We start from the raw sequence: 27,853 nt of genomic DNA, 5'->3' as shown, positions 1-27,853 counted from the left end.
AACTAACGGACTTCTCCATGTTCCAGCACTTTTTCCAAAGAACTCCTTAAACTGAATTTATTTTATCTGTCTTCACAGTAGAGGATGTTGGGTTTGGGGAAGAAGAGGGTTCTTTAACATGCACTCACACTTATTGTGTAGTAGTATTTGCAGAAAATAACTCCTAGGCACCCCCTGATCTCAGGTGAACTATGGAGATCCCAAGGACTAGGGAAAAAAACAAGACAAAAGAAGGCAAAGTGCCCTAAAAGGGAGGGCAAAACAGCAGCTGTTTAGGACCCCAGGAATTCCTGTTGCCTGGTGTCCCAATAACTCCCTTATCAATCACAGCTCTGGCTTCACTCATTGGCTGATAAAACCAGCAGGCAGGAGAAGGCAGGCTGGCTGATTTCACAGAAAAAGACACGTAGCTGCACATTCTGCTCCATAACATTCTTCCTATGAGGTCTAGAGACTTACTTTTTTTAAAAATGAAAAGCTCAGACCCTGGGCTACCTGCAGGGGGCACACTGAAGGCCTTCACCAGTGCCATGGCCCCTGCAGAGAATAGGCTGGCAGACCTGTGTCTCTCCTCTTTCTCCCTTTCTCTCTCGGTCTCCTTCCACCACACCCCCACCACCGCCTTGCTATTCCAGTCTAATTCCTCCTTTCTAGCTAAACATCTGGCTGGCTGTTCCTACTAAACCTGCGAGCTAAGCTAGAATCAGGAACTTAAACATGTTTCCTGCTAAAGACCTGTTTTCCTCCACTTCCCATTTTAAAACCTTGTCCAAGCGTAACCGTCTGTACTGAGTCACTTCTGCTTGTTTTGCGAGTTCTAATTGCTTTTAGCGATGATTCTGGTAGTCCCTCTGTCAGGGGTTCTCAATCTTCTTCCCCCACGGACCACTTGAAAATTGCTAAAGGTCTTGGCAGACTGATTTTTCTGCCTGTTGCAGCAGTGGTAATTCAATAGAATTCAAATGTTAATACAACAAAATACAATTTAAGACCTAAGAGAAGCAATAACAATTCAAGCAAAAGTGAACATGAATATTCAGTGCGATGGGTGTGTCGTCTTCCCTCTTTGGCCACAGATCCACAGACATGGTGCAGCCCCTCTGAATGAAACTTGCAGACCCCTGGTGTAGTCCATGGAGCACAGTTTGCGGATCCCTCCTTTGTTACCCCTCTTTCTGTTGCTAATTAAAGTATATTTTATTAGCCATGTGTGTTTGAATATACACAGATTATTTATTCTAATCCTACAGGTGTCGTCTCCATGCTCCACTCATGCACTTCCGAGAGGCCTCGGTTGGCCACTGCAGGAAATGGCAAGCGCATAGGGCTTCTGGCTTCATATTTCTGGGAGCCTTTGCCAACTTTGTGCCCTCCAGATGTTGCTGGGCTACAGCTCCCATCCTCCCCTGCCAGCACAGCCATGCAGGTTGGGACTGATGGGAGTTGTAGTCCAATAACATCTGGAGGGCACCAGATTTATGGAGCCCTTTCAGCATAGTCAAAATGCTCTGCGTAATGCCTTCTCTCAGCCACCTTTAAGAAAGGTACTGGCAACTTTAAGAAGTTGCTAGCCTTGAGACCGAAGGAGTGTGAAGTAAAGGCATCCCCAAGCAGAGGCCTCGCTGACAGGCCTTGTTTTGGCAAGAGGTGGCGGAGCTCAAGCCTGTTGGGATGGATGCCTCAAGGATATGTGGGGAGAGTGGCTGGGTGAACCGCCAGGGTCCCTTATGAATATGGCTGAATTGTAGTGCTAAATCACGAGTTGTTAAGCCCCAGTAACAACAGTCTGAAGTGACTTGTGCTTGTGAATGTGTGCGATGGCTGTGGACAGTCTCTCCTCTGGAAGCAAGCAAGGTGTGCTTAGTTTACGGCCTTCTGATGAGGCAGCTGATGGTCCCTTGTTCTAAAGAGGTGCAGAAACAGTCTGAGCAAAGGAGTGCAGTTTGCATGCTCCTGCTCCCGAAATGAGCCTTGGACAACCCCAGGTCCTTAGCACTAGTCGGGTGCCCTGGCATTGTGTCTGGCCCAAAGGTTGCTTTTTCACAAGGGTTTCTTTAACATATTGACCCCTTGACAATTGCCACCTTTCCTTGCAAGAAAACCTGTGGATACGGAACTGCACAGACCTGAGGAATGGTCCCATGAGTTGGTGAGCTTGGCATTTCTTATTTGTAGCGGAGTCTCGCCCACCTGCTGAGATGCTGAGGGTCTCTGAGGCAATGCCTTGCGTTGGGCCTGCTGGTGGAGCACCTCGTAGTGGGAGAGTCTCCGGGTATGGAGGGTCTATGACCCGGGCTGGACCTAATTTTGGGGTGCATAGGGATCCCCTATACAGGCAGCTGCTTCTGCACTGCTGTTATGACCCCCGTCTGATGGTGCTGGTTGCAGAGCAAGGAGGAAGAATTTCCTCTGGCGGTTGAGCACCGATGATGTCAACAGCCCCTCTTTTGCTGAGCCAGGGCCTTCCCCTTTGTCTGCCCTTCCTGTGTTCTTTGTGAGAGGGGCCCATAGGAAGGAGAGCGGGGGGGGGGCTGCATCTGCCAGAGCACTTTGACCTGAGCCACCAGGAAGCCTGCTGAGAGTGAATCATGGCGGCATGTTGGGGGTTACTATGGCAACGGGGGCTGAAATGGAACCTGGTCTCTGTGGCGGCAGTTAAGAGCTGCTCCTGTGGGCCAAAGGAGCCTCCCCAGGCTGGAGGGTCTGGCCTTTGGTGTGTGCCGGACTGTCGGGAGGAGGGCTTGCCTGCAGCAGCCAGAGCACCATAGGCGAGCCTGCCGGGCAGGGGCGTGAGCTTTGTGGAGGGGGGTTGGACTAGGGGGCCTGAAGAGGCCCGGGGCCTGTTGCCTTCTGCTTGGTGGTGAAGAGCATGGCCTCTTGAGCCAAAGGCCCCCTTGGCCAGGCCAAAAATGCTCTGCTAGGAAGACCTTAGTGGTCTGCGGGAGGCAGTCTACCAACAGAACCTGTGGTGGACATTGGCACTCGTTCCCAGCTGGGAGCCAGCGCCCCCAGAGGACCCAAGTAGTGCTAGAGTCTCTCCAGGAGGGTCACAGGTTGGGCTTGAGACTCCAGACTCTGTGGAGACAGGTTTCAGCCCCACGTCAGAAGGCTTCTCAGGCTGTCTCCTTAACCAGCCCTCCCCCGGCTCTGCTGCTGCTAGGACGTTGTGTCAGGAAGGGAGAGGGCCCCAGAGCCCCCCTGCGAGGTAGCCGGCAGGCAGGGGCTGGTTGCAAGGGGAACAACAACAGGCACCCGGGAAGTGCTTGCAGTTGTGTGCCCAGAGGGTTGTCTGTTGGTGTTGAGAGCCATCCCCTCGGCCCTGTCCAGGTCGGCAGCTTCCCAGGAGCAGAGCAGGAGCCGTTGCGGTGCTGTGCCGGCGATGTGGGTGCTGCCCGCGATGTGGGTGCTGCCCTTCTCTTCTGGCTCCTTGGTGTGCTGATTGCGGTAGAGGGCAGGTGTGGGGCTGTAACTGGGCCAAGGGGGGGGGAGAGGGGCTGGCCGACCTAGTTGCAGGCAGGCCTGCCTTCTGAACAATTCCATATTTTATTTCTTATATTTGTATTCTGCCTTTCTTCCGAGGACCTGGAGGTAGCATGCAGGGTCTCCCCTTCCCATTTTGCTCTCTCAACAATTCTGTGAGGTAGCTTAGGGGTGAGTGGCTGGGCATTTGGATCCGGGCCTTGCCAGGTGGCCTCCAGCACTCGGACTGCTACGCCATACTTAGAATCATAGAATAGTAGAGTTGGAAGGGGCCTCTATGGCCATCAAGTCCAACCCCCTGCTCAGTGCAGGAATCCAAATCAAAGCATACTCAACAGACGGCTGTCCAGCTGCCTCCTGAGTGCCTCCAGTGTCGGAGAGCCCACTTACTTTCCTGGAACCTGAGGAGAGCACCCCTGATCCAGTTTGTTCATTTAAAGAAGCCCTTTTCTCTGCCCTTTTGCCATAAAGGCTCCCTGAGCAGCTGACGGAAATCGATCGTAAGGCTGATTTCAGGCTTGCAACCTAAAAGGATATGGTATGTGAGGAAACAGGGAATCAGCAAGCTCCAGCACAGATTCTTAAAACTTCTGGTTCTTTTAACACAGTTCACATAGTTCTGTCTCTGCAGATTCTAGGAGATCCATCCTCCCTGAAAGCATCCCCCCCCCCGAGATCTAGAGTGGCTTCGGCCAGATAGGCGGCCTAAAAATTAAATTATTATTATTATTATTATTATTATCTGGCAGGAGAGCTGGAGGCCTCCCTGTGCCGTGCAAATCTTCGCTCACACTGTTGGCTTGTGGGCAGTCCCACTGCTTGTCCCTTTAGAAGAGCAAACGTCAGTGGGCAGATTGGGACCCACGCGTGGTTGCCGCCCCCACCGCCAGTATTTTCTTCATTTGTGTCAGGTTTTTTTAAAGGGGACAGCAGAGAAAGGAGTGAGTGGAAAGATGGGAAGGGGTCAAGCCAGATGCAAAAGGGGATGAAGTTTTCCTTCTTGTGACTACGTAGAAGAGGGGAATTTTAGCAGATTTTAGCAGCTTCTCTGGCACCTACAGCAATGTTTGCTGTTCAGTCCTTTGTCAGGGTTGATGGTCTGGGCTGGAGTGTTCTGCCGTTGATGGCTTCAGGCCTGTTTTATTGTCCCTGTTGCTTAGTTGCCAGTACTATCCCCACCCCACTATTGACGTAAAAGTCATGAGGAATGGAGTGGGCTGGGATTACCGCACGTTCCCTCTGGGGAACCCTCCATGGATTATTTTTGCTAATGTGACTACTTTCACTTTTACTTTCACTTGGAAAATTATTTTTCTCCATTTGCTTCTTGATCTGCTCTCCTTTCTTTTCTAACCCATTTCCACTTTATCAATTGTCCATCTAGTGTGGAGCAGTGGTGGGGTGAGGGGTGGGAACTAACGGACTTCTCCATGTTCCAGCACTTTTTCCAAAGAACTCCTTAAACTGAATTTATTTTATCTGTCTTCACAGTAGAGGATGTCGGGTTGATCCCTGAGCTAACCTTTGCAGGAAGGGAATCCAAGGCCAATAGTGGTGGCGAGAGATGAAGTCCTAGGCTTAATAGGCAAAATAAAAACTGATAAATTGCCAGGTTGGATGGTATCCACCCAAGAGTTCTGAAAGAACTCAAATGTGAGATTGCTGATCTTTTAAGAAAAATATGTAACTTATCCCTCAGATCTGCCTCCATACCTGAGGAGTGGAAAGTGGCCAATATAACACCAATCTTTAAAAAGGGATCCAGGGGGGATCCTGGAAATTACAGGCCAGTTAGCTGAACATCTGTTCTGGGAAAACAGGTAGAAAGTATGATTAAAGATAAATTAACCCACCATACAGAAGAACAAGCCTTGCTGAAGTAGAGCTAGCATGGCTTCTGCAAGGGTAAGTCTTATTTCACCAACTACTGGAGTTCATTGAGTATGTCAACAAACATATAGATAGAGGTGATCCAGCTGTGACATAGTGTACTTAGACGGTTTTGACAAGGCTCCTCACCAAAGACTCCTGAGTAAGCTTAGCAGTTATAGAATGAGAGGAGAGGTCATCTTGTGGATCAGGAACTGACTAGGAAACAGATAGCAGAGAGTAGGAATAAATGGACTGTTCTCCCAGTGGAGGGCTGTAGAAAGTGGAGTCCCCCAAGGATCAGTATTGAGGGCCCCCAAATCCTCCCATTCATTCCACAAGCTGTGACAATGGCCCATGCAAGAGGGGCATGTAGCCAGGGAGGGAGAGGAAGGAAGAAGGGCTCAGAGGAGCAAGATGGGTGGCTGGGTGGGAGGCAGTTCATTGGGGGCCTGGACTGGAAGCATTGCAAGGTGGTTGTCCTGTGAATGGCTTGAAAGTGTAATGTTCCGGCGATGCATGTACAACTATGTTCATTCACCCTGCTAAGAGGGCCTTAGCCCTGAAAGGCAGCATATACATTCTTCTAATTAAATGAACTATTTTTTTCACCTCCTTGAGAAGGCTTGATCCAGAGACACAGTTTATAAAGGTATAAATGAGAGGAGTGGCTGTCAAGGGGCTTGACCTTGGGTGGGCTGCATCTGGCCAAACATCAAGAGTTCTGAGCAGGGTTTTGCGGTGGGGGTGGCATCTTCAGGGAGCGCCTTGCTCCTCACCTGTGGCTTCGATTTCCTCACGCGCATCCTGCCCTCTTTCCTCTCTCACACTCCCATCCTCCTCATAAAGAAATTGCACTAAATTATTTATTTATTGCACCAACTTATTCTTTATCACAAGCAGAATAAATTGTGAGTGAGTGTTTATAGTTTGGCGTGAGACTTCTCTGCAGAACTGGAATTGGTCGGGCCTCTTGGTGCAGGGCAGGCCCAAATAAGGGACCAATCCATCTCATGCCAGAAAGGAGGAAAATGAGAGACGTTTAGTGAAGCGACCCTAAATAAATATTGCGCGTGCAGTTCCCTGCCGCTGGGCATCTCCCTCTGCGTGCACACTCTGTCTGAACGCAGCTGGGCAGCCAGAGAGAAGTTCTTCCTGACCCTAACTAAGCAAGACGTCACTTGCACGTGAGATGGGTTAGGGCTGCTGAAGAAGGACTTTTTCTGCACTAACCTTCTCTAACCGCCCATCTCTCTCCAGCCGCGAAGTGGTGGCAAGCGCCGTGTGAGCCCCTACAGCAGCCATGTCGCATGAGAAGAGCTTCCTGGTGTCTGGTGATCCTTTTCCTGGCCAGCAGCCGCCTGTCCCGCCTGGCTATGCCCAGCCTCCCTACCCTGTGGCTCCCTACCCACAGCCCCAGTTCCAGCCCGGGGTGTATGGCCAGCCTGGCTACCCGCAGGGCCCCTATCCGACGTCGGGCCCCTATCCAACTACGGCACCCTACCCAACTTCGGCACCCTACCCACAAGGACCTTATCCTCAGGCACCCTACCCACAAGGGCCGTACCCGCAGGGCCCCTACGCCCAGCCACATCCGGGAGTCCCTGTGGACCCAGACTGTAAGTAGCCTGTCTGCTTGCCTGTGGGGTGGGGGCTGGACCTCTCTAGGGTGGCAATAGGGCTGTCTCTGTGAGCCTCAGGGGGCTTTCCAGCAGCTGCCTGGCCCTTGTGCGTGGCCGGCCCTCTCCCGTCTTGGAGGTGCTTCTGTGGGGAGCCGGGCTGCCCCTGTGGAGTCTGGGTGGCGTCTCCCTCAAAGGGCTGCGCTGGGGCTCTGCTCAGTTTCCTCTCTTCTCTTGCTCCATTGTGCCCGCAAGGTGGAACAGGACCCCGCCCTGTCTATGTGGTATGGAGAGCAGGCGCCCCAGCCTCTAGGATTGGTGAGCCGCTGCTGTGGGCTGGGCTGGACGAGGGGTCAGGAGCCTGGAGGAGGAGGCGGCCTGAGGGGGCAGGGCGAAGTGCTGCTGCTGTTTCTGGGACATCTTTGGGCGCAGGCGGGGGGCGGGGGGGCAGAGCCTCCCTCTGTCTGACCTGCTGTTGCTGCCGCTTGTCCCCAGCACCAGTGCACAGCAACTACCATGAGGACGGGCCGCCCTCCTACTATGACAACCAGGACTTCCCCCCCACTAACTGGGACGACAAGAGCATCCGCCAGGCCTTCATTCGCAAGGTATGGGGGGCTGGAGGGGGGTGTCTGCAAGGTGGGGAGGGGCAGGTTGCCCTGTCAGAAGGGCTGGGCAGTGGCTTAGTAGCTGGGACCTTCCCCCTCCCGATCCCTCCCTCCTGCACCCCACAACTCTGGGGTGAAGCCGGCCCTGACAGTGGGCAGACGTGGCCTCTGTGCTGCAGGAGACTGTCGGGTGCCAGGAGGGGCGGAGGGAGCCTGGGAGGGCTGTTGCTGGCCGTGAACAAGGAGGCTGAGAGAGCGGGCCTGATGGTGTGTGGGGAGAACCTCTCCAGCGGGAAAGGGTCAGAGCCTGAGGGCTTCAGGAGAGCCCTGCCACTGGGCCTGACTGAAGGGAGCCCTGTCCGGCCCCGTGTCCTGGCCCCACAAGCAGGGCAGATCTTGGTGGGAGGGCCGACCCTGGCTTCTGGCACCTGCTGGCCCAGGGGGCCCTTGGGTGGGCCAGCCGCTTCTTGGGCTTGTGCAGTGGCTGCCTTGCTCCCCCGGTGACCAGGCGGCATTTGCGCCCGCAGGTGTTCCTGGTGCTGACCGTGCAGCTCTGCGTCACCTTTGCCTTTGTGGCCATCTTCACCTTCGTGAAGGGCGTGAAGGGCTTTGTGCGGAGAAATGTCTGGACCTACTACGTCTCCTACGTCGTCTTCTTCATCTCCCTCATCGTCCTCAGCTGCTGCGGGGAGTTCCGGCGCAAGCACCCCTGGAACCTCGTGGCCATGGTAGGAGGCCAGGGGCACGCTGAGGCTCGGCTGTGGGAGGGATGCCCCCTGGCCCTCTTGGAGGCCTGGGGGAGGCAGGGCAGGGCGAGATCCTGGGCCGAGACCCGCTGCTCATGGCAACGCCTCTCCTCCTCCTCCTCCTCAGTCCATCCTGACCCTCAGCCTCTCCTACATGGTGGGCATGATCGCCAGCTTCTACGAAACGGATGCCGTCATCATGGCCGTGGGCATCACGGCCACCGTCTGCTTCACGGTTGTGATCTTCTCCCTGCAGGTGGGTGGTGGTGGGGTTGGGGCGGTTCTGTTGTGAAGGGCGAGAGGTTCCGCTTCTCCCCCTGCAAGTCCTCAGCCGCTCTTGGATTGCCCAGAAGAGCAGTGTGGGTTGTCCCATCACCGCCTGCATGGCTCTGCCCTGGGGGGGGGGCAGTCAGGACAAAGAGGCCGTTGCTCTTCCTGATCTTGGGGTGGGGGTTGGGAGGAACTGGCCGGAAGTGGAGGCTGTGGGGCACTGCCTGACCTCGGGGCCCCTCTCCTCGCTTGCAGACCAAGTATGATTTCACCTCGTGCCGAGGGGTGCTGATCGTCTGCCTGGTGGTCCTGTTCATCTTCGCCATCCTTTGTATCTTCATCCGGAACCGCATCCTGCAGATTGTCTATGCCTCCCTGGGCGCCCTCCTCTTCACCTGCGTGAGTGTCCCCGTGGGCCCTGCTGAGCAGGCAGGGCAGACGTCAGGCCTGTGGGGCTGGCTTTTTACTAGAACCCCAAGCACAACCAGTTGGGTGAATGTATGCTGAGAATTAAAGGAGAGGGTTCCTCTGAGCACGTGCTAAGTGGTCGGTACCAAATCAAAGTGCACAAAAATCCCTCCCCCACCCCCGAGCATTATTGGACTTCTTTTGGGAGGAAGGGGGGCATGAATGGGTATTTTTCCTTGTCTCTTGTTGCTATTGCCAAGCAACTGAGAGTCAGGAGTCCCCCTTTTCAACCTGCGGCAGGTCACCCAGAGATCTCCCAGCAGCCCCTGACCAGCCCCGCCCATCTGTGTAGAAAAAACAGCCTGCCAGGCCTTCATTCTTCCTGACGGCCTGTGCTGAGAGTTTGAGGGCCACTGAGGTGGGGGCACAAGCGCCTGAAGCCCCATCCCAGGCACAGTAATGGGAGTGGGAGTTGAGCAGCCCCATGGGGAAGAGGAAGCGGATGGCCTGGCCTGGCCTGGGGGGGAATGACGTCGGGTGGGGTTGGAGGCTGCAGCTCTGCTGGGGCTCCTGGTGCTAGAAGCACGGAAGGGCTCTGTGAAGCAACGGAGGTGCCCCTGCTCTCTTTCCGCAGTTCCTGGCCGTGGACACACAGATGATCCTGGGGAACAAGCAGCTGGCCATCAGCCCCGAGGAGTATGTCTTCGCGGCCCTCAATCTGTACACGGACATTATTAACATCTTCCTCTACATTTTGGCCATCATTGGGCGTGCCAAGGAGTAGGCATCCCCCGGCCCTTCCAGCGCAGCCTTCTTCCTCACAAGTCCCATCTTTTTGTCGTGGTTCTCTCCCCCCCACTCCTTTTCCTCCCCCGGGGTTCTCCCCCCCCCTCCCTTCCCCAGTCTCTGTTGTGTTCCTGGCCACTCCTATGCCCTGCTGGGTGCTTTTCTGGGGAAGGCTATAGGAAAAGAAGGAGGTTCAGGGAAGCCAATGGGCCTGCACCTTCCTCCCACCTGCCATGCCCTGGTGTCAGTTTTTTGAAGGAAAAGGGCTTCTCTGCCCTGCTGTATGGCCATGGGGCTGTCCGGGGGGGGGGGGGAAGTGTAAATACGCTGTGCTTGTCTGTTTTGTAATTTGGTCTAGAAATGTTAATTTAATACTTTGAGGCATGTGACCTCATTCCAAGCATGCCGCTTGCAGCCGCTCCTTCCCTCCCCTGCCACAGATGCCAGGCCTCTTCTAGGGCTCTGGCCACACGCAGACCTTTTTTCCGCTTGGCTGGCGGGAGTGAGCTCCCCCCTCTTCTCCTCGCCTCCTCTCCCCATCCCCAGTATTATGCTCATGCCGCCCGCCCAGCGGTGCCCCCCACATCCCAGAACGTTGTGTTCCAGCCATTGTGAGTGCTGAGTCTCTGGACACTACGTCCCATTTTTATGAATACTATCCAGAAAAGTAGGGGTGCTTCCTCCCTTCTAGTTGGGGGGCAGGGACTGCTGGGGAAGGGGAGGCTTTCCTTGCTCTGGGCCTCCTGCATTTTGCTTTTATACAGAAATGTGAAGTTTCCTCGCCCTTGATGTCTGGGGGTGCCATGCCACGTCCTCCTCTGTCCCCCCTCTCTCTCCTCCCCCCCCCACAATTTGGCTGACTTTCGGGTGGCCCTGCACTGCTGCATGCTGAGCAGCCACTACTGTGCCCCCAGGCCCAGCCTCTGCACTAAACTGTATCCACAGGATGACCTAATAAAAGTGAGAATGTACCAGATCCTGGCAGTTCTCCATTTGCTCTGTCTTTGGGACTGGAGGGCCAGGGGACAGTTCTTTCCAGAGCTGGTGGGAATGCTGCATGGCCAGCCAGTCCCTGCAGGGAAGCTGCGTGTGGGAAGCCTCTAGAATCCTGGCCCTGTGCTGCTACTCAATCTCCAAGCCAGGACCTTGGTGCCTGTGCACTTGGTCACTGCATGCACACACAAGGATGCCCACATTCTGCAGCCGTCAGCATGTTGACAGGTGATGGGGGCGGCTGCGTTAAAAAGCCTGGTGAGAATAACCTGGTTTGTTGTGGAGGGTCAACATGCTAGTAAGGTAAGCCAGTTCCAAAGCTGTGCGTCGGAGTGCAGTTCTGCACAACAGCCAGGTTACTGTGACAACTAAGCGACAACAAGTTCAAGCGCCTTCAAGCAGGTATCCCTTTGTCAAGTGGTCTGTTCCCCTTTGTCGTGTCCCAGTATATTTTTCTGTGTCAGTTCCCTTCTCCGAGCCAAATCCTGCTTGGATGGCTTTCGATGTACTCCTATGCAGGGCATCTCAGCTGGCCATCTCTACAGGATGGATGTTTTACAAGATGCCATCTGCTCAATTACCTCAGTTTCTCTGGTGGCTGACGAGGCCCATCCCGGGTCAGAGATACTGCATTTGTGCACAAATTGAGGATTTATGCTGCTGTTCCCCTTTCCCTGGCAATTTTCTTGTATGACTTATCATGGGCGCCTTATTTCTGCCCGCATGAGAAGAAGCTAAGTTTGTCATTCCCAAACACCATCAAAAGATCTCACATTAGTTGGATCTGACAGTCCTGTAGTTTTATTTAATCAATAATTTAATCTCTGGTCTAGTATTTTGGCCAAAAGAGTTAACAGGTTAGATTATTTTATTGTTTTATTTTATTTATAAATAAAAGTATTTATAAATACTGCTTAGAAATGTGAATGAGTAAGAGGTATGTAAATGTTTTAAATAAATAGGAACATATATTAAAGATGATTCAGTTAGGTTTATTAAAAAAACTACAACGTAACATCAAATATGCAGAAACTTTTGAACATTATTTCTCAAATTAAAATTTCTAAAATTAAAATTTCTAAAATTAAAAGCCAAAAGGCATTTGATGGAATGAGATGGAGAAACCAAATGCACAGTTATAAGATGGGGAATACTTGGCTCAGCAATACTACATGCGAGAAGATTCTTGTGACTGTTGTTGATTACAAGCTGAATATAAGCCAACAGTGCGATGTGGCTACAAAAAAGGCAAATTCCATTTTAGGCTTCATTAACAGAAGTTTAGATTCCAAATTGTGTGAAGTACTAGTTACCCTCTATTTGGCACTGGTTAGACCTCATCTGGAGCACTTCATCCCGTTTTGGACACCGCACTTTAAGAAGGATGCAGACAAACTGGAACAGGTTCAGAGGAGGGCAACAAGGATGATCGGGACTGGAAACAAAGCCCTATGAGGAGAGACTGAAAGAACTGTTTATCCTTGAGAAGAGAAGACTGAGAGGAGATAAGATAGCACTGTTCAAGTACATGAAAGGTTGTCACATAGAGGAGGGCCGGGATCTCTTCTCGATCGTCCCAGAGTGCAGGACACAGAATAATGGGCTCAAGTTGCAGGAAGCCAGATTTTGACTGAACATCAAGAAAAACATCTTAACAGAGCCATATGACAATGGAACCAATTACCTAGAGAGGTAGTGGGCTCTGACACTGGAGGCATTTGAGAGGCAGCTGGACAGCCATCTGTCGGGAATGCTTTGATTTGGGTTCCTGCATTGAGCAGGGGGTTGGACTCGATGGCCTTGTAGGCCCCTTCCAACTCTACTATTCTATGATTCTGTTTATTTCAGGTACTGCAAAAACTAGAACTAGTGTCAAAAACTTACTACATGTGAAGAAAAATTATCAAGTAAAAATTAATTCATGTGCAGACAATATGGTATTAATGTTTTTTAAATCCCAGATACGAGGTGGGGGACTGCAGTAAGGTACTTGGAAATTACTCAAGATTTTGGACTTAACTACAACCATTTTAAATGAATGCAAGAAACAATAAAAGATCTGTCTAGATGGGAAAACTGGGATCTCTCCTGGGCTGGAAGTTCAGTTATAAAAAAGAGCATAATGGCACAGATCTTACTTTTATTTTGCTTGAACAATGATTCCTTTTCTAAGAATAGCAACGTTCATTTGCTTTCCTGTGAGCAAGAGAAAAAGCCTAGGCTAATTTCAAAGATCCGTCACCCCAACAGTGATCAACAGGAAGACTTGAACTTCCAAATGTAAAATGTTAACTACCGTTCAGTCATATTGGGACGCTGGTTTGAGAACTCTGTAACACAGAATCCTATCTGCTCTTGTCAGCTAATAAATAAAATAGCCTCCGGCATAACCTTGCAATAACTAAATGCTGCAGCAAGACTGCTCACTGGAGCAGGGTATCACCAACATGTCAGCCCGCTGCTGAAAGAATTGCACTGGCTGCCCATTTGCTACCGGGCCAAGTACTAGGTTCTGGTTTTGGTGTACAAAGCTCTATATAGCTTGGGACCAGGATACCTGAAAGACCGTCTTACCCCTTATATACTCAGTCCAGCACTGCATTCTGCAGGTGAGGGCCTCCTGCAGATACCATCTTATCAGGAGGTCCGTTCCACACAACATAGGACACGGACCTTTAGTGTGGCGGCACCTTCCCTGTGGAATTCCCTCCCCTTAAATATTAGACAGGCGCCATCTCTGTTATCTTTTTGGCACTTACTGAAGACCTTTTTCAACAAGCCTTTTATGTAGAGATCTTATCCCAGTGTTTGTCTGTGTTGGAATTGCTTTTTAATATGTTTTTAAACCTTTTTTTTTTAAAAAAATACATGTTTTTAAAGCTTTAAAAATGTTTTAAAGATGTTTTGATATGTTTTTAATGTTTTTGTTTTAATATATTTTAAAGTCTGTTTTTATGATGTGTTAAAGGTGTTTTTAGTGCTTTTGTTTGCCGCCCTGGGCTCCTACTGGAAGAAATACTGTAATAACTAATTCAAATCCTATTATTATGGTCATTTATAAGATTTGGAGGAAGTTCAGAAATAAGTGAAACCCAGGCTTGTTGCCTGTTGCTGCAATCTTTTAAATATGGAATGTGAGAGGACAGACTGGTTAGGGATAGGAAACTGGGGGAAAGGAACAATATGACCTCTGATGAAGGGAGGGTTAGTATAAATGTATCCCTAACTGCAGTGTGAGGTGGGTCTGTAATAACCGCCTTTTTATGCCACACTTTCAGAAAAGGCATATTAATTAATAAGGCAAGACAGTAGAGACTGCACATGTTTTTGAATTACTGATCTCAAAAAAAGATCAATTATATGAATTTTGGAACCGGATCTATAGAATAATTTCAGAATTGAAGTCTTCAGGACAAAGTTATCAGCTAAAATGGGAAATAAACAGGTCTACTGGTATACCAAGAGTGTTTAACTTTATGCATGACCTAGAATGTTTTTTTTAACCAATCACACTGATTAAGACATATTCAAGACTCAGTGATCAATTGTAGAGATGTGGGGCATCTAAAGCAAGTATGTCATGTGGAGCTGCTCAATACTTTAAAAAACCTTTTGAGAGTCTGTGTTGACTCATACAGAATCTCCCTTGGGGTCTGGTCATAACATTGCCTGGGTGTCATAAGGATATTGTATTGGAGGAAGACCTTGAAATTAGTGGGAAATGCTCTCCTCCATCAGTGATTGACACTTAGCTAGTAAAAGTAAGGAGGATATGGTGCACGTGGTTAAACTGACCAATCAGATCAGGGTAAGAAAAGGTAGATGGAAAGATGATACGCTCATTGAAAAAATGGAGTCTGTCTGTGTTACCCTGGAGCAACAGAACACAAGACTTGATAGATCCATTCTCGTCACTCTAGGATACTTTTAGTGATGCACATATATGTAATTAGCTGATAGCATAAATTTAATGTAAAGTTAAGTATTTCTGTTTTTATGATACCTAATAACTTTGAGCCCACATGAGCTTATCAGAAACTCTATATTTATTATTGGTTCTTCATATTTATTTATTCTAAAATATTTTCTGCATTGCTCACTGGAAATCAATATGCTGTACTTATTTCAGTCTATGTTTAAATCACTGTAAGATGCTAATAAAATCACTGGCTCCTGTGTGTAAGCGTGTGGAGGAGGAAGGTCTTGATTCTTTTTTGTGGAGATGGTTGTGGCACGCTGTGGCGGCCACATGGGGGCAGACTATGGTACATTTCATGTTTAGGATCCTTAGGAAAGGGGTTGAAACTTAGACCTCGTTCACACAGGAGGCGAACTTCAGATTAAACACACAGCTTTTGCCATTGCAATAGATTTTCAAGGTTCACACTACCTTCCAATCTGCTGTTTTCCATTCACATACGGAAAGGTTTAGTATTGCTGTTTCCTTGTGGCCCCACCCCCAAATTTACATGTTTACTCCCTCCGGAGTATTGCTAATGGAGAAGGGGAGGGTTTTTTTTGTTTCATTGTTTCTTGTCAATTGCATGCTGAAGCCAGGAGAGCATGAGGGGTCCAATTGAAACGAAAAACTTTTTTCTGTCAGTTTCATTTCCTCCTGACATATTTATAGCGAACCCCCTTTTTTTATTAAGTATGTATGAAATGCAATTTTTAGTGGAAGAGTGTGTGCGTGCGCGTGCCCTCTGTCACACAGCGCACAGGAGTATTTTCTATTTTTCCTGGGACAGTTGCTCCATGTGGAGCCAGAACTTGCCTTTCTCTTTCGCCGTGTAAGGCCAATGATTATTCCTCTCCTCCTCCTCCTGTTCTGCCTGCTGTCTCCCCCCTCCTTTCCCCTGAGCCCTGCCTGGAAAGCAAAGTCTCAACTGTGAGTCCCACCCTGAAGTTTCCCTTTTTCAGTTATTGCTGATCTCTGGGAAAAGAACGGGTGATGGGGGGGCGAGAGAGAGATCAGCATGGGTTATGCATGTGTGCACGCTTGTGGGCAGCTGCTGAAGTTGTTAGTTATTATGCACTGTGGGCTGCCCCGTTTCTAGTGCACTAGGGCATTGTTGCTGCCGCCGCCATACACTTTCCAGCCCAACATTCGCTTCCTTCCTGCCGCTCAGCAGCGCTATGCAGGAAAGTCGCAGGGGTAGTTCAGCTTCGCTTTTGCAAAGCCTGAGGAAGTTTGGGTGGAAAGAGTTCGAACTGTGCCGAAGTTTAAAAAAAGAACAGTGTCAGTGATAGCAGTAGTAAGTGCCAGTAACAAATCACTTCCTTCCTATGCAGGAGGACAGGGCGAGTTGGAAGTGACTGGTGAGCCACTGGAAGGAATTTATAGAGAGTTTAGTGGGTGGAGAAAGGGGAGTATCTGAAAGTGACAATCCATATCCCAGTAAAAACATTGGCACAAAGCACCTCCATGGAGTAATGCTGCAAAGCAGAGATGGTTTCTCCTTCACTTTTCGCATTATCCCCGGATTGGTTTACTGTGGATTAAAAGGGAAAACTGCATCCTAGCTTCTCTTTGTCTGCAAGATCATGTGAGCCCTGAGAATTAAACAGGGATGCAAGTAGCACCAATCTCACATTAAATCGCTGTGTGAACAAGCCCTGAAGCTAGTTCTTTAAATATATACATTTGGAATTCTGTGTGACTGCATCTCAAAGATGCTTTAGAGCTGGAAAATGTCCAGAGAAGAGCAATCCCAGTGATCAAGGGGCTGGAACAACTCTACATCATGGGAGGCATTATAGTTCAGAGAAAAGGTGTGAGTAAGCCAGGAGGGGGAGATAACATGATAGAGATGTAAGTTCCCAGAATACCAGAATATCCAATGAAGCGAGATGGTGGGAGATTCAGGTCAGACAAAAGGACATAAATCTTCAGCATTGCTCTCCCTTCAGTTCCTTAAAAGCAAGTTATTTTAGACATTACTGCAATATGCCATATTTTCAAAAACCTTTCCAAAATGGGGGGAGGGACTTCTATATCTTTAAGCACCTTGTTTTGTGTATCTGGGCCACATCAGTAGATTACTACTAATTCCAGACCAGTTTCAAACATAGTACTATTGTAAACAGCATTAAGAGAACCTTTTGGCAAAGAACAACAGCCTGCAATTCCCTCACCATGAAGCACCATCCATCAGTTGCTTCAGGCATCTTATACAAGGCAGATTTTTGCTCCCATAAGATTTGACCCTTTTTTCATTTTGTATTTTAATATATCACTTTGAGATTTTTAAATATCAAAGAATGCCTTTAAGTAAATAAGTAAACAAAATTACCTGTGGCCAAACTGGAGGCAACAGCAATGAAGCCAGAGGAATGCCATTCCCTCAAAATGCAGGAAAACTGAGAAGGCAAAGCAGAAAATTGCCAACACCAAAAGTGGCTTGTTTTGATTGTTTGGTGTAAGAAGATGCCAACCTAGTGTGTCTTGAAGTTTCTTTCTTCCTGCTAAAATCAACTTGGATGTTAAAGTCTTCAATCTTACTGGCTCGTTTCCCAAAGCAATTAATTTTAATGTAATCAATGAAATAGCATCTGCTAGATCTTGCTAATATGGCTACAAAGTCCACTTGGCTTCTAATTCAAAGCATGTTCTTAAATCCCCATATCTTCTAATTCAAGTCAGGGCAACGAGCCTTAACCGAAATTACATAAATTGTTTCAATTTCTTCAGAGAGGTCTAATTCCACCTCACAATTCAGTAATTTCTTCCAAGGACTTAAATATCCTGTTATTAAATATTCTTTTAATTAAGACAAGCCCTTAGTGCTTATCCAAACAGAAGTGTCACCCAGCAGTCCTAATAAGATTGCGTGCTCATTAGGTCAGTGTTAAAATTATGTGTCTGTTTATAAGTGGGACCTAAAGGAAATGCGGTCCAGCTCCCTGCCGATGCAGAAAACACACCATTTCATCTTCCTTGGTGATTTGTCATCCAGCCTCTGCTGAAAAACCTCTCAATGAAGGAGAATCCACCACCTGGGGCAGCTGCCTGGTCCACTGTCCAAACAGCACATCTCACTGAGGCATACGAACGTAAAAGAGCCTGCTGGAGCAGACCAGTGGCCTGTCTAGTCCAGCATCCTTTTCTCACAGTGGCCAACCAGATGCCCATGGGAAATCCACAGCAGGACCTAAGTGCAAAGACAACTCTCCCCTCCTGCAGTTTCCTGCAACTGGCATTTGGAAGCGTACTGCCCCCGACTATGGAGGCAGAGCATAGCTAGTAGCTAGTGGCCATCAATAGCCTTATCCTTCATGAATTAGTCTAACCCTCTTGCAAATCAACCCAAGTTGGTGGTCATCGCTGTCTCTTGTGGTAGCAAATTCCATCACTAGCTATGCATTGCGTGAAGAAGGACTTTTCGTTTGTCTGTCCTGAATCGTCCAGCTTTCAGCTTCATTGGCTATCCATGAGTTCTAGTTTTATGAGAGAGGAAGAAAAGCCTTTCTCTATTTGCTTTCTTCATGCCATGCATAGTTTTCTACACTCCTGTCATGTCACCTCTCACTTGCCTTTTTGCTAAACTAAAAAGCCACAAATGCTGCAACCTCACAGTCATTCTGATTGCCCTTTTCTGAATCTTTTCCAGCTCTACAATATACTTTTTGCGGTGAAGCAACCAGATCTGTACACAGTGTTCCAAATGCAGCCACACCATAGATTTATACTCACTAAGAGGCAAAAAAACCTTGTGGTTTATTAACGTATCTATAGCCAACATATTTCTATCAAACGTTAAAAAGCAGGGAAATTGGGCAGCTATACGGAATGCACCAGGGGAGCAGGAGACCTGACCTCCTCTCTGAGACACTGTACTGCCCTACAAATTTGTAAAAATGCAAACACAATTTGGGCTGGTTTTCACAGTCCAATCCACTTCCTGTGTAGCTTGGAAGAATTTGGTAACGTGCCTCTGAGCATGTGTGTGTAGAAACCGCCACAACATATCCAGCTTACTGAGTAGCTGGACCTGCAGATTTGAAAAGATCTTCACCCTCGGGAGATAAGATTTGCAATGGCTAGCCTCTCAAGATGCATGCTGATTAGTGTAATAAGATTTGTTCACAGAGAAGTTTTATTTCAAAAGTGTGAAAGTTGTGTGATTGATGCAGGGGGTCAAAAGTCACATATATGCCTAACCTGGGATGAAGCCTTTGAAAATTCAGTGTTTAAAATGGTAGCATCAAAAATTTGCATAGAGATAGTCTTGCACATGCTGTGTATCTTGGGGGGCATGCTCAAGGGGCTACATCTGAAAAATGCTCACATGTTGCATCTAACAAAAATGCAGAAATCTGTTGCAGCATCTGAAGAACCTGCAAAAGTAATGGATAATGTTCTTGGACCTGAAGATGAATGCTTTATGGGCTTTGCAAAGAAGCTGATTACAAATAGACCGTTCCAATGTTATATCATTTATTGTGAAGAGTGCAGCCCCATGCTCATATAAAAATAAAATAAAAAACATGTTGCACTGAGATTATTGGATGAGAAAATTATTTTGTAAAGCGGTAACTAATGCATTAATCACCTATATTATGTTTTTTATATCAGCGCACGTGCAGTGTCTCTGGATTTCCAACTCTATAATTCTATGATCCATCTCAGCCTGACCAATGTCCTCTATCAAGGTGACCACAGTGGTTTCAGTGCCATGTGTGGGCCTAAAACCAGAATAAAAGGGATGCCAACAATCAGTTTCCTCCAAGCACACCTGAGGCCCGGTTGCTACCACCACACCCCCAAGCACCTCACCCCCAAATTCACCACTGGGCAATGGTTGTTAAATGCTTTTGGGTCCAGGAAGGTCCGCTTAACTTAGAACACTTTGCCAAACTGGAGGCAGCAGCAATGAAGCCAGAGGAGTGGACTAGCCAGTGGAAGTTTGGCAGACGAAGCAGAAGCGAGGGAGATGAAGGAATGCTGCCGAACTGTGGGCAACTCCCCAGGCAGGCAGCTTATTCCTGCATCCTTGATAGCAGCCCAGGAACAGCAGTCTACAAGGAGAGAAAGTCTGTCTCTTCCAAGCCTATACTGCCCACTTGTGGTTCTGAAACACACTTTGTCAGTCAAACTGTAATCAGGAATGATTTTATTGACCCAAATAAACCAATGGTATCAGAGGGAGGCAATGGTAAACCTCCTCTGAATACGGCTTACCATGAAAGCCCTATTCATAGGGTCACCATAAGTCGGAATTGACTTGAAGGCAGTCCATTTCCATTTCCAAATACAGAATGTCCAAGAAGACGTCCAGTCTCTGGGGATGGTGAACTGAGGATGGTGATAATGGTGGAGAAGAATGATGGTTGGATGGTTCCTTTGCTGAGTGTAGAAGTGTTGCGAAGGCAGGTTCCAGGGAGAAAAATTCCATTGAGAAAGATGGGTTTCCAGAGAGACAGCTTTGAGAACGGCTTGGTGGGAGAGAGAGCTGGCAGAGAGAGAGCTTTTTAAAAAGAGAGGCCTGCTGATGGCTTTGCTGATGGCAGAAACAAACAAAGGCAGGAGACTAGTTAGAGCTGACCAATAGAAAAGGTTAACATCACATGACAGGAAGTACCTTTACAGCTAAGGGTGCATAGAGCCTTGAATACCATAACTCCAGTCTAATAAATACTATTGCGTGGGACCTCAGTCTCAGAGCGGTGCAAGATTTCCAGGGGCTCCTGCACTTACCTGGGGTTTGGTTTCCTTGCAAAGAAGGTCAACGGAGACAGCGGTGTCTTTTTGAGACCTGGTTTTATTTGCGCATATATACAACCTGAGCATAAGAAAGAGGGGTTCTCAGCATGAACAGTCCAGCAGATCTTGTTTTTCCATCAGGCTTATAGGGACGCATCCCAAAACCATGGGGTAGAGAGCAGGCCTCCCTAGTTCCCAGCTTCTCCAGACTAGACTAAAAACATAAGCCTCCTTCTGGCTCCACATGGGGGGAGGAGGGATTATCAATGAGTGCTTATCAATGGTTCTTTCTCAAACTGAAGAGAAGTCGCAAGCGGGTTGCCACAGTACGCAGTCCTGGGCTCAGTGCTCTTCAACATTTTTATGAAGTTTAGGCTTACAGCCACCCTTTCCCTCCGCAAGGGTGGGGGACCTATTAAGTTGGTCCGACCTCAGAGACTAATGGATCCTCAGGGTTTTCAAAGGGCTCTGGGGGATTTTCCGGCTGATAAGACAGGCGCTCCTGTCGAAGCCCTGGTCGCACTGTGGAATGCGGAAATGACCCGGGCTGTGGACACGATCGCTCCTGCACGCCCTATCCCATGCAGAGCTTATGCAGCCCCGTGGTATACTCCGGAACTGAGAGCGATGAAGCAAGAGAGGAGAAGGCTCGAGTGCAGATGGAGGCGTACTCCTGACGGATGCAATTATGCCTTGGTAAGTGCCTCCACTAAGTTGTATACAGAAGCGGTGAGGGCAGAGAAAAAGCGACACTTCGCTGCCACCATTAAATCATCCCTCAACCGTCCAGCGGAGCTTTTTAAAATTGTCCGAGGGCTTTTACACTCTAGTCCTCAGGATATTATAGAATCTTCGGAAACCCGCTGTAACGAGTTCGCTGGGCACTTCCAAGACAAAATCTCATGCATCTGCCGGGACTTAGACTCCAATATTATGGCAGTTGAACCTAATGAGGTATCCGGAGCACGGTCTTGTCCTCATTTATTGGATGAGTTTCAGTTGGTACAGCTCGAGGACGTTGACAAGGTGCTTGGACTGGTGCGTGCAACCACTTCTGTACTGGATCCTTGCCCCTCTTGGCTAGTGAAAGCTGGCAGGACTGGAACAGCCGGCTGGGCCAGGGAAGTGATAAATGCCTCCTTGAGAGAGGGAGTGGTCCCTAGTTGTTTGAAAGAGGCGGTAGTGAGACCACTCCTGAAGAAACCTTCCCTGGATCCAGATAATTTGAACAACTATAGACCGGTAGCGAATGTTCCATTCCTGGGCAAGGTCTTAGAATGTGTGGTGGCCAGCCAGCTCCAGGTGCTCTTGGATGAAACCGATTATCTAGATCCATTTCAATCCGGTTTTAGGCCCGGTTTTGGCACCGAAACAGCCTTGGTCGCCCTGTATGATGACCTATGTCGGGAGAGGGACAGGGGGAGTGTAACTCTGTTGATTCTCCTTGATCTCTCAGCTGCTTTTGATGCCATCGACCATGGTATCCTTCTGGGGAGACTCACGGAGTTGGGAGTTGGAGGTACTGCTTGGCAGTGGCTCCGCTCCTACTTGGTGGACCGCCTCCAGAAGGTAGGGCTTGGGGAGCATTGTTCGATACCCTGGACTCTCCATTGTGGAGTCCCGCAGGGATCGGTTCTGTCCCCTATGCTTTTTAACATCTACATGAAGCCGCTGGGTGTGGTCATCAGGAGTTTTGGAGTGCGTTGTCACCAGTATGCTGATGACACGCAACTCTATTTCTCCTTTTCATCTTCTTCAGGTGAGGCTGTTGATGTGCTGAACCGTTGCCTGGCCGCGATAATGTACTGGATGAGAGCTAATAAACTGAGGCTCAATCCTGACAAGACTGAGACACTGTTGGTGAGTGCCTTCTCTGCCCAGATGGTGGATGTTCAACCTGTTCTGGATGGGGTTACACTCCCCCTGAAGGAACAGGTTCGTAGCTTGGGGGTTCTTTTCGATCCATTCCTGTCTCTCGAGGCTCAGGTGGCCTCGGTGGCACGGAATGCATTCTACCACCTTCATTTGGTAGCTCAGCTACGCCCCTATCTGGAAAGCGATGACCTCACTTCAGTTGTGCGTGCTCTGGTAACCTCTAGATTGGATTACTGCAATGCGCTCTACGTGGGGCTGCCTTTGAAGACAGTTCAGAAACTACAGCTAGTGCAAAACGCAGCTGCTAGACTGTTGACGAGGACCAGGCGGTCCGCACATATAACACCTGTCCTGGCTCGTTTGCACTGGCTACCTATTTGTTTCCAGGCTAAATTCAAAGTGCTAGTTTTGACTTATAAAGCCTTACACGGCACGGGACCACAATACCTAGCGGAACGCCTCTCCCGATATGAACCTACCCGCTCACTACGTTCAACATCAAAGGCCCTCCTCCGAGTCCCGACCCACAGAGAGGCTTGGAGGGTTGTAACAAGATCCAGGGCCTTTTCAGTAGTGGCCCCTGAATTATGGAACAGTCTCCCCGATGAGGTACGCCTGGCGCCTACACTTTTATCTTTTTGGCGCCAGGTTAAAACCTTTTTATTCTCCCAGGCATTTTACCTTAATTTATTTTTTAGCTTTCAATTTATACCAGGCTGTTTTACTGTTTAATATGTATGCTTTTTACTGACCTTTGTAATTTTATTGTATTTTACTCTATGTTGTGCACCGCCCTGAGAGCCTTTTGGCTGTGGGCAGTATAGAAATCGAAATAAATAAAAATAAATTAATTAATTAACGACTCGGATGAGGAGCGGCAGGGAATGCTTATCAAATTTGCAGATGATACAAAATTGGGAGGCTAATACCCTGGAGGACATACAAAATTCAAAGGGATCTCGATAGGCTGGAGCCTTGGGCTGAAAACAACAGAATGAAATTTAACAGGGCTATGTGCGCAGTTGTACACCTAGGAAAAAGAAACCAAGTGCACAGTAATAAGATGGGGGATACTTGGCTCAGTAATATTACATGCGGGAAGGATCTTGAGACTGTTGTTGATCACAAGCTGAATATGAGCCAACAGTGTGATGTGGCTGCAGAAAATGCAATTGCTATTTTATGATGCATTAACAGAAGTATAGTTCCAAATTGCATTAAGTATTAGTTTCCCTCTATTTGGCACGGGTTAGGTCTCATCTTGGGTACTGAGTTCAGTTCTGGACACTGCACTTTTAGAAGGATGCAGATAAACTGGAACAGGTTCAGAGGGGGGCAGCAAGGATGATCAAGGGACTAGAAACAAAGTCCTTTGAGGAGAGACTGAAAGAACTTGGCATGTTTAGCCTTGAGAAGAGACAACTGAGGGGAGATATGATAGAATTCTTCCAAGTCCTTGAAAAGTTGCCACACAGAGGAGAGCTAGGATCGCTTCTTGATCACCCCAGAGTGCAGGACACATAATAATGGGCTCAGGAAGCCAGATTTCAGTTGAACATCAGGAAAAATGTCCTAGTTGTTGGAGCAGTATACTGGAGGGATTCAAGAGGCAGCTCGACAATCACCTGTCGGGGATGCTTTAAGTTGGATTCCTGCATTGAGCAGGGGGTTGGACTCAGTGGCCTTATAGGCCCCTTCCAACTCTACAATTCTGTGATTTTCCCCTGAAAAGAGTTCTAATAGCTCCCTTTGGATATGCAGACTGACCATTAAATACGTCTATTAACTCATAGGCTGACTTGGCTACAGCGGCGTCACTAGCAGGAGTGCGGGGGGGGGTGCGGACCTCCGGTGCGCGCCCTTCCAGGGGCATGGACGAGGTGGCTGGGCTTGCGTGCGTGCATGCATGCACATGCACTCGAGGCCAGCCACCCCGTCCATGCCCCTGGGACGGCGCGCGCCAGAGGGGCACCCAGCTGGAGAAGGCCTGGGAATGCCGGCGCGCCTCCCTCGCCCCACCGACACTGCTCCCGGTCTTGCCCGCCTGCCTCTGAGGAGGAGTTGGAGCAGCCTTGCCGGGCAACGGGGCGGGGCGGGGCGGCTCTGGGTGTCACCCCCTCATGGTGACACCCGGGTGCGGGCCACACCCTCCGCACCCCGGTAGTAACGCCCCTGCTTGGCTAAACAATTATGTCAGCAACGGAAACTAGTCTGACCAGCAGGGCATATTCCAACATCAGATACAAGTTCACAGGCCTGAAGGGGACCCAAAGGAATCATTTACAGCATCTCATCCCTCAATCCCGTAACAATACATTGTTTAACACAACTACTAGAGGGAATCTCGCTATAAATGCACACCATTGATGACACAGGTGCTTGCCAACAGATGTCTCTGATACTCACACAACCCCACAGAAATGGAGGGGCATTTTTCCCATTTAAAAATATTGCAGTCTATTCAGCACTGGTTAGGCCTCATATTGAGTACTGTGTCCAGTTCTGGTCTCCGCACTTCAAGAAGGATGCAGACAAACTGGAACGGGTTCAGAGGAGGGCAACAAGGATGATCAGGGAACTGGAAACAAAGCCCTATGAGGAGAGACTGAAAGAACTGGGCATGTTTAGCCTGGAGAAGACTGAGGGGAGATATGATAGCACTCTTCAACATGAAAGGTTGTCACACATAGGAGGGCCGGGATCTCTTCTCGATCGTCCCGAGTGCAGGACATGGAATAATGGGCTCAAGTTACAGAAAACCAGATTTCGGCTGAACATCAGGAAAAATTTCCTCACTGTTAGAGCCATACGACAATGGAACCAATGACCTAGAGACGTAGTGGGCTCTCTGACACTGGAGGGATTCAAGAGGCAGCCGTCTGTCGGGAATGCTTTGATTTGGATTCCTGCATTGCACAGGGGGGTGGACTTGATGGCCTTATAGGCCCCTTCCAACTCTACTATTCTATGATTCTATGATTGTTGGGAGAGAAAGATTTTCCTGCATGTAGCATGCTAGCTTAGGAAAAACAGCAAGAACTGCAACCAAGACGACTGCTACTGGAAAAGGGTCTGAGGGCTGCTGAGAATGTGTTTGGGATCTCATTTCCCAGAGATGATTGTGAAGGCAGCAAATATCCCCAGAGGTCTGCCAGGGAGGGATGAACCTTGACTAGAGGCTGTGCAGTGGCCTGCCTTTCTGCTCAAGTTGAGCAAAGGAGAGAGGTCAAGGAGCAGCCTGGCAAGGCCAGGCCAGGGCGGCAGAGAGTGACAACTGGGCGCAGGGGATTGCCTCTCTGTTACATAAGATGGTGGCAAGGGGGGGGTCAACTATAGGCAGCCAGCCTCTGCCTGGTCTTTCTCCCCTCCCAACCCTCACAGGGTTCCTAGGTGCTCCAGCCCACTCAGGGTTGCCTGCCTGCATCACAATAGCCACCTATGTCATCACTGGCGCTAGGCTACCAGGCTGGGCTGCCTGCCCGGCTGGCCAGCAGTGGAAAGGAGAGGGGATCTCATGGCAGCTTGAACACCTGGATGGCCTTCTGACACTCTTCTGGGGCACCCCCAGGCAGCTAAATCTCCCCTCGCCCAGGCACCGCTCAGGGGATGGCCATCTTTGCTCGCTATGATGACCTAAGGAAGGAGATCGATGCCCTTGTGGCTGAAAATGAAGATCTCAAGCATCTCGTGCAGTTGCTGAAGGAGAACCAGGAACTGAAGTCTATCCTCCACAACCAGTACAATGAGACCAATGTGGTGCCGATTCATGAATCCACCCGGATAGATGCCGCAATCCGAGGTAATGTGGGGGTCGAGGAGTCCCACGATGTAGGCAGTGTTGCACTGTGTGTAATTTTTGTGCTTAATTTAGTTTAAAGCAACACCACAGCAGCAGAGTAACAGCAGATGATGAAATGTGAGTGTGCCAGCGTGTGTGTGCGTTTGCCTAAGAAAGCAGTCTTGTACCCTGCATCAGCATCACTGAGATTAGAGACTTAGTAAAATAAGAAAAGCTACTTATTTATAGAAATACATAGTAGATAGAAAAGGCATACCTAGTTCTAACTAAGACTCTCCATGGCGCAAAGTGGTAAGCAGCGGTAATGCAGCCGATGCTCTGCTCACGGCCGGAGTTCGATTCTAACGGAAGGAGGAAGTCAAATCTCCGGTAAAAGGGGTCGAGGTCCACTCAGCCTTCCATCCATCCGTGGTCGGTAAAATGAGTACCCGGCATACGCTGGGGGGTAAAGAAAGGCCGGGGAAGGAACTGGCAATCCCACCCCATATATACGGTCTGCCTAGTAAACGTCGCAAGACATCACCCTAAGAGTCGGAAACGACTCGCACTACAAGTGTGGGGACACCTTTACCTTTAGTTCTAACTAACTAGCTAAGTTGGAGGCGTAACGCCCAGGTGTGGGAGTTAGCCTCATGGCTTGGAGAGAGCAGAGACAAAGGGATGCCCTGGAGACTAGCTTGGTGATTCCAGGCCCAAAGTCAGCACAAAGGAAAAAGGTCCCCAACTAACCTGCAAAGCCTCACGGCTGCCACTCTGTCACATGGCATAGGAGGGCAAGGGGCAGAGGGGGGCACTTGAACTGAGCCATGTGGAGCTGTGTGGTTTGGTCCTGGCCAGAAAAAGCTGGTGGTTGGCTGGCTTGAAAGGCAGGTGAGAGCGCAGTACCATGCCTTGTAGCTCAGCAGGACAATTGCAGGATCTTAGGAACAGGAGCAAGACAAGAAAGCCGTTGTGTTCACACACACCCCAGGTGTGGCCTGGCCACAGAACCACTTGGTGTGGGGGCACAACAGTGAGGGAGAAGGCAAGAAAGCAGTTGAGAAATGGAGCGTTGAGCCCCAGGATCCCTTGCAATATTGCAACCGTTTTAGTTGCCCATAGGCCTAAACTATGGTTGCATCCATGTAAAGAGTCAACTTGCCAGGGATGTGCTCTGTTGTGACTCAGGTCTCTGAGCTCTGCATGCTTTGTGGTTAATGCCACCCTCTCCCCGTCACCCTCAGTTGGAAAGGCCCGGGCAAAGGAGGGTTTCCTCTCCCCCACCCATCTCTTTTTCTGCCATTCTCTAGTATCTATTATTTTACATGCAAATATATATACTGCGAACGTGAAGGGAAAAAATGGTCAAGGCAGTGAACAGCATAGAATCAATAATGAAATGGCATTCACAAAACAAAATACTAACCAGTAGATCAGATTAATTGGTCAGCATAGCTGGGTCACCCCTCAGGAAAAGCCTGGCTGATCAGGCGAGTTTGAAGCAGGCACTTACATGCCCAGCCTTTGGGTCTGTGAATCGTTGCTGGAATAAACAGGAAGGTTTTGCAATCTGAGCAGAACCTGCATTAAATCAGCCACAAAACTGGAGGGAGGAGGAGAATCCTAACTGCCCTCTTGCTTTGTGGCTGATCTAATGCACGCAGGGCCTGATGCGCGGCCCTTCCAAGGAGCCCGCACGGGGAAGAGGGTAGAAGAGG

The 27,853-nt window shown here is 49.1% G+C and overlaps 2 protein-coding genes across 3 annotated transcripts in view; both read left to right on the top strand.

The window, feature by feature from the left end:
* Window positions 1-10,762, top strand: part of GRINA (glutamate ionotropic receptor NMDA type subunit associated protein 1) — a 33,383-nt gene extending 22,621 nt beyond the window's left edge. The window contains exons 2-8 of one of the 2 annotated variants that reach the window (XM_061607233.1): window positions 6,610-6,968; window positions 7,224-7,286; window positions 7,464-7,576; window positions 8,104-8,304; window positions 8,450-8,578; window positions 8,848-8,991; window positions 9,635-10,762. In XM_061607233.1, the coding sequence (XP_061463217.1) occupies window positions 6,653-6,968; window positions 7,224-7,286; window positions 7,464-7,576; window positions 8,104-8,304; window positions 8,450-8,578; window positions 8,848-8,991; window positions 9,635-9,784 (1,116 nt within the window). In that variant the 5' untranslated portion in view covers window positions 6,610-6,652 and the 3' untranslated portion in view covers window positions 9,785-10,762. The remainder of the gene's footprint in view (window positions 1-6,609; window positions 6,969-7,223; window positions 7,287-7,463; window positions 7,577-8,103; window positions 8,305-8,449; window positions 8,579-8,847; window positions 8,992-9,634) is intronic. The other variant, XM_061607234.1, reaches the window with a different exon arrangement.
* A 10,341-nt stretch (window positions 10,763-21,103) lies between these two features.
* LOC133375531 (speriolin-like) overlaps window positions 21,104-27,853 on the top strand; it is a 100,855-nt gene continuing 94,105 nt past the window's right edge. The window contains exon 1 of the mRNA XM_061607226.1: window positions 21,104-21,178. Coding sequence (XP_061463210.1) covers window positions 21,163-21,178 — 16 coding nt within the window. The 5' untranslated portion in view covers window positions 21,104-21,162. The remainder of the gene's footprint in view (window positions 21,179-27,853) is intronic.

This window comes from Rhineura floridana, chromosome 1, assembly GCF_030035675.1.
Source record: "Rhineura floridana isolate rRhiFlo1 chromosome 1, rRhiFlo1.hap2, whole genome shotgun sequence".
In the NCBI taxonomy this organism is placed as follows: domain Eukaryota; kingdom Metazoa; phylum Chordata; class Lepidosauria; order Squamata; family Rhineuridae; genus Rhineura; species Rhineura floridana.
This window is presented reverse-complemented; position numbering and strand designations above follow the sequence as displayed.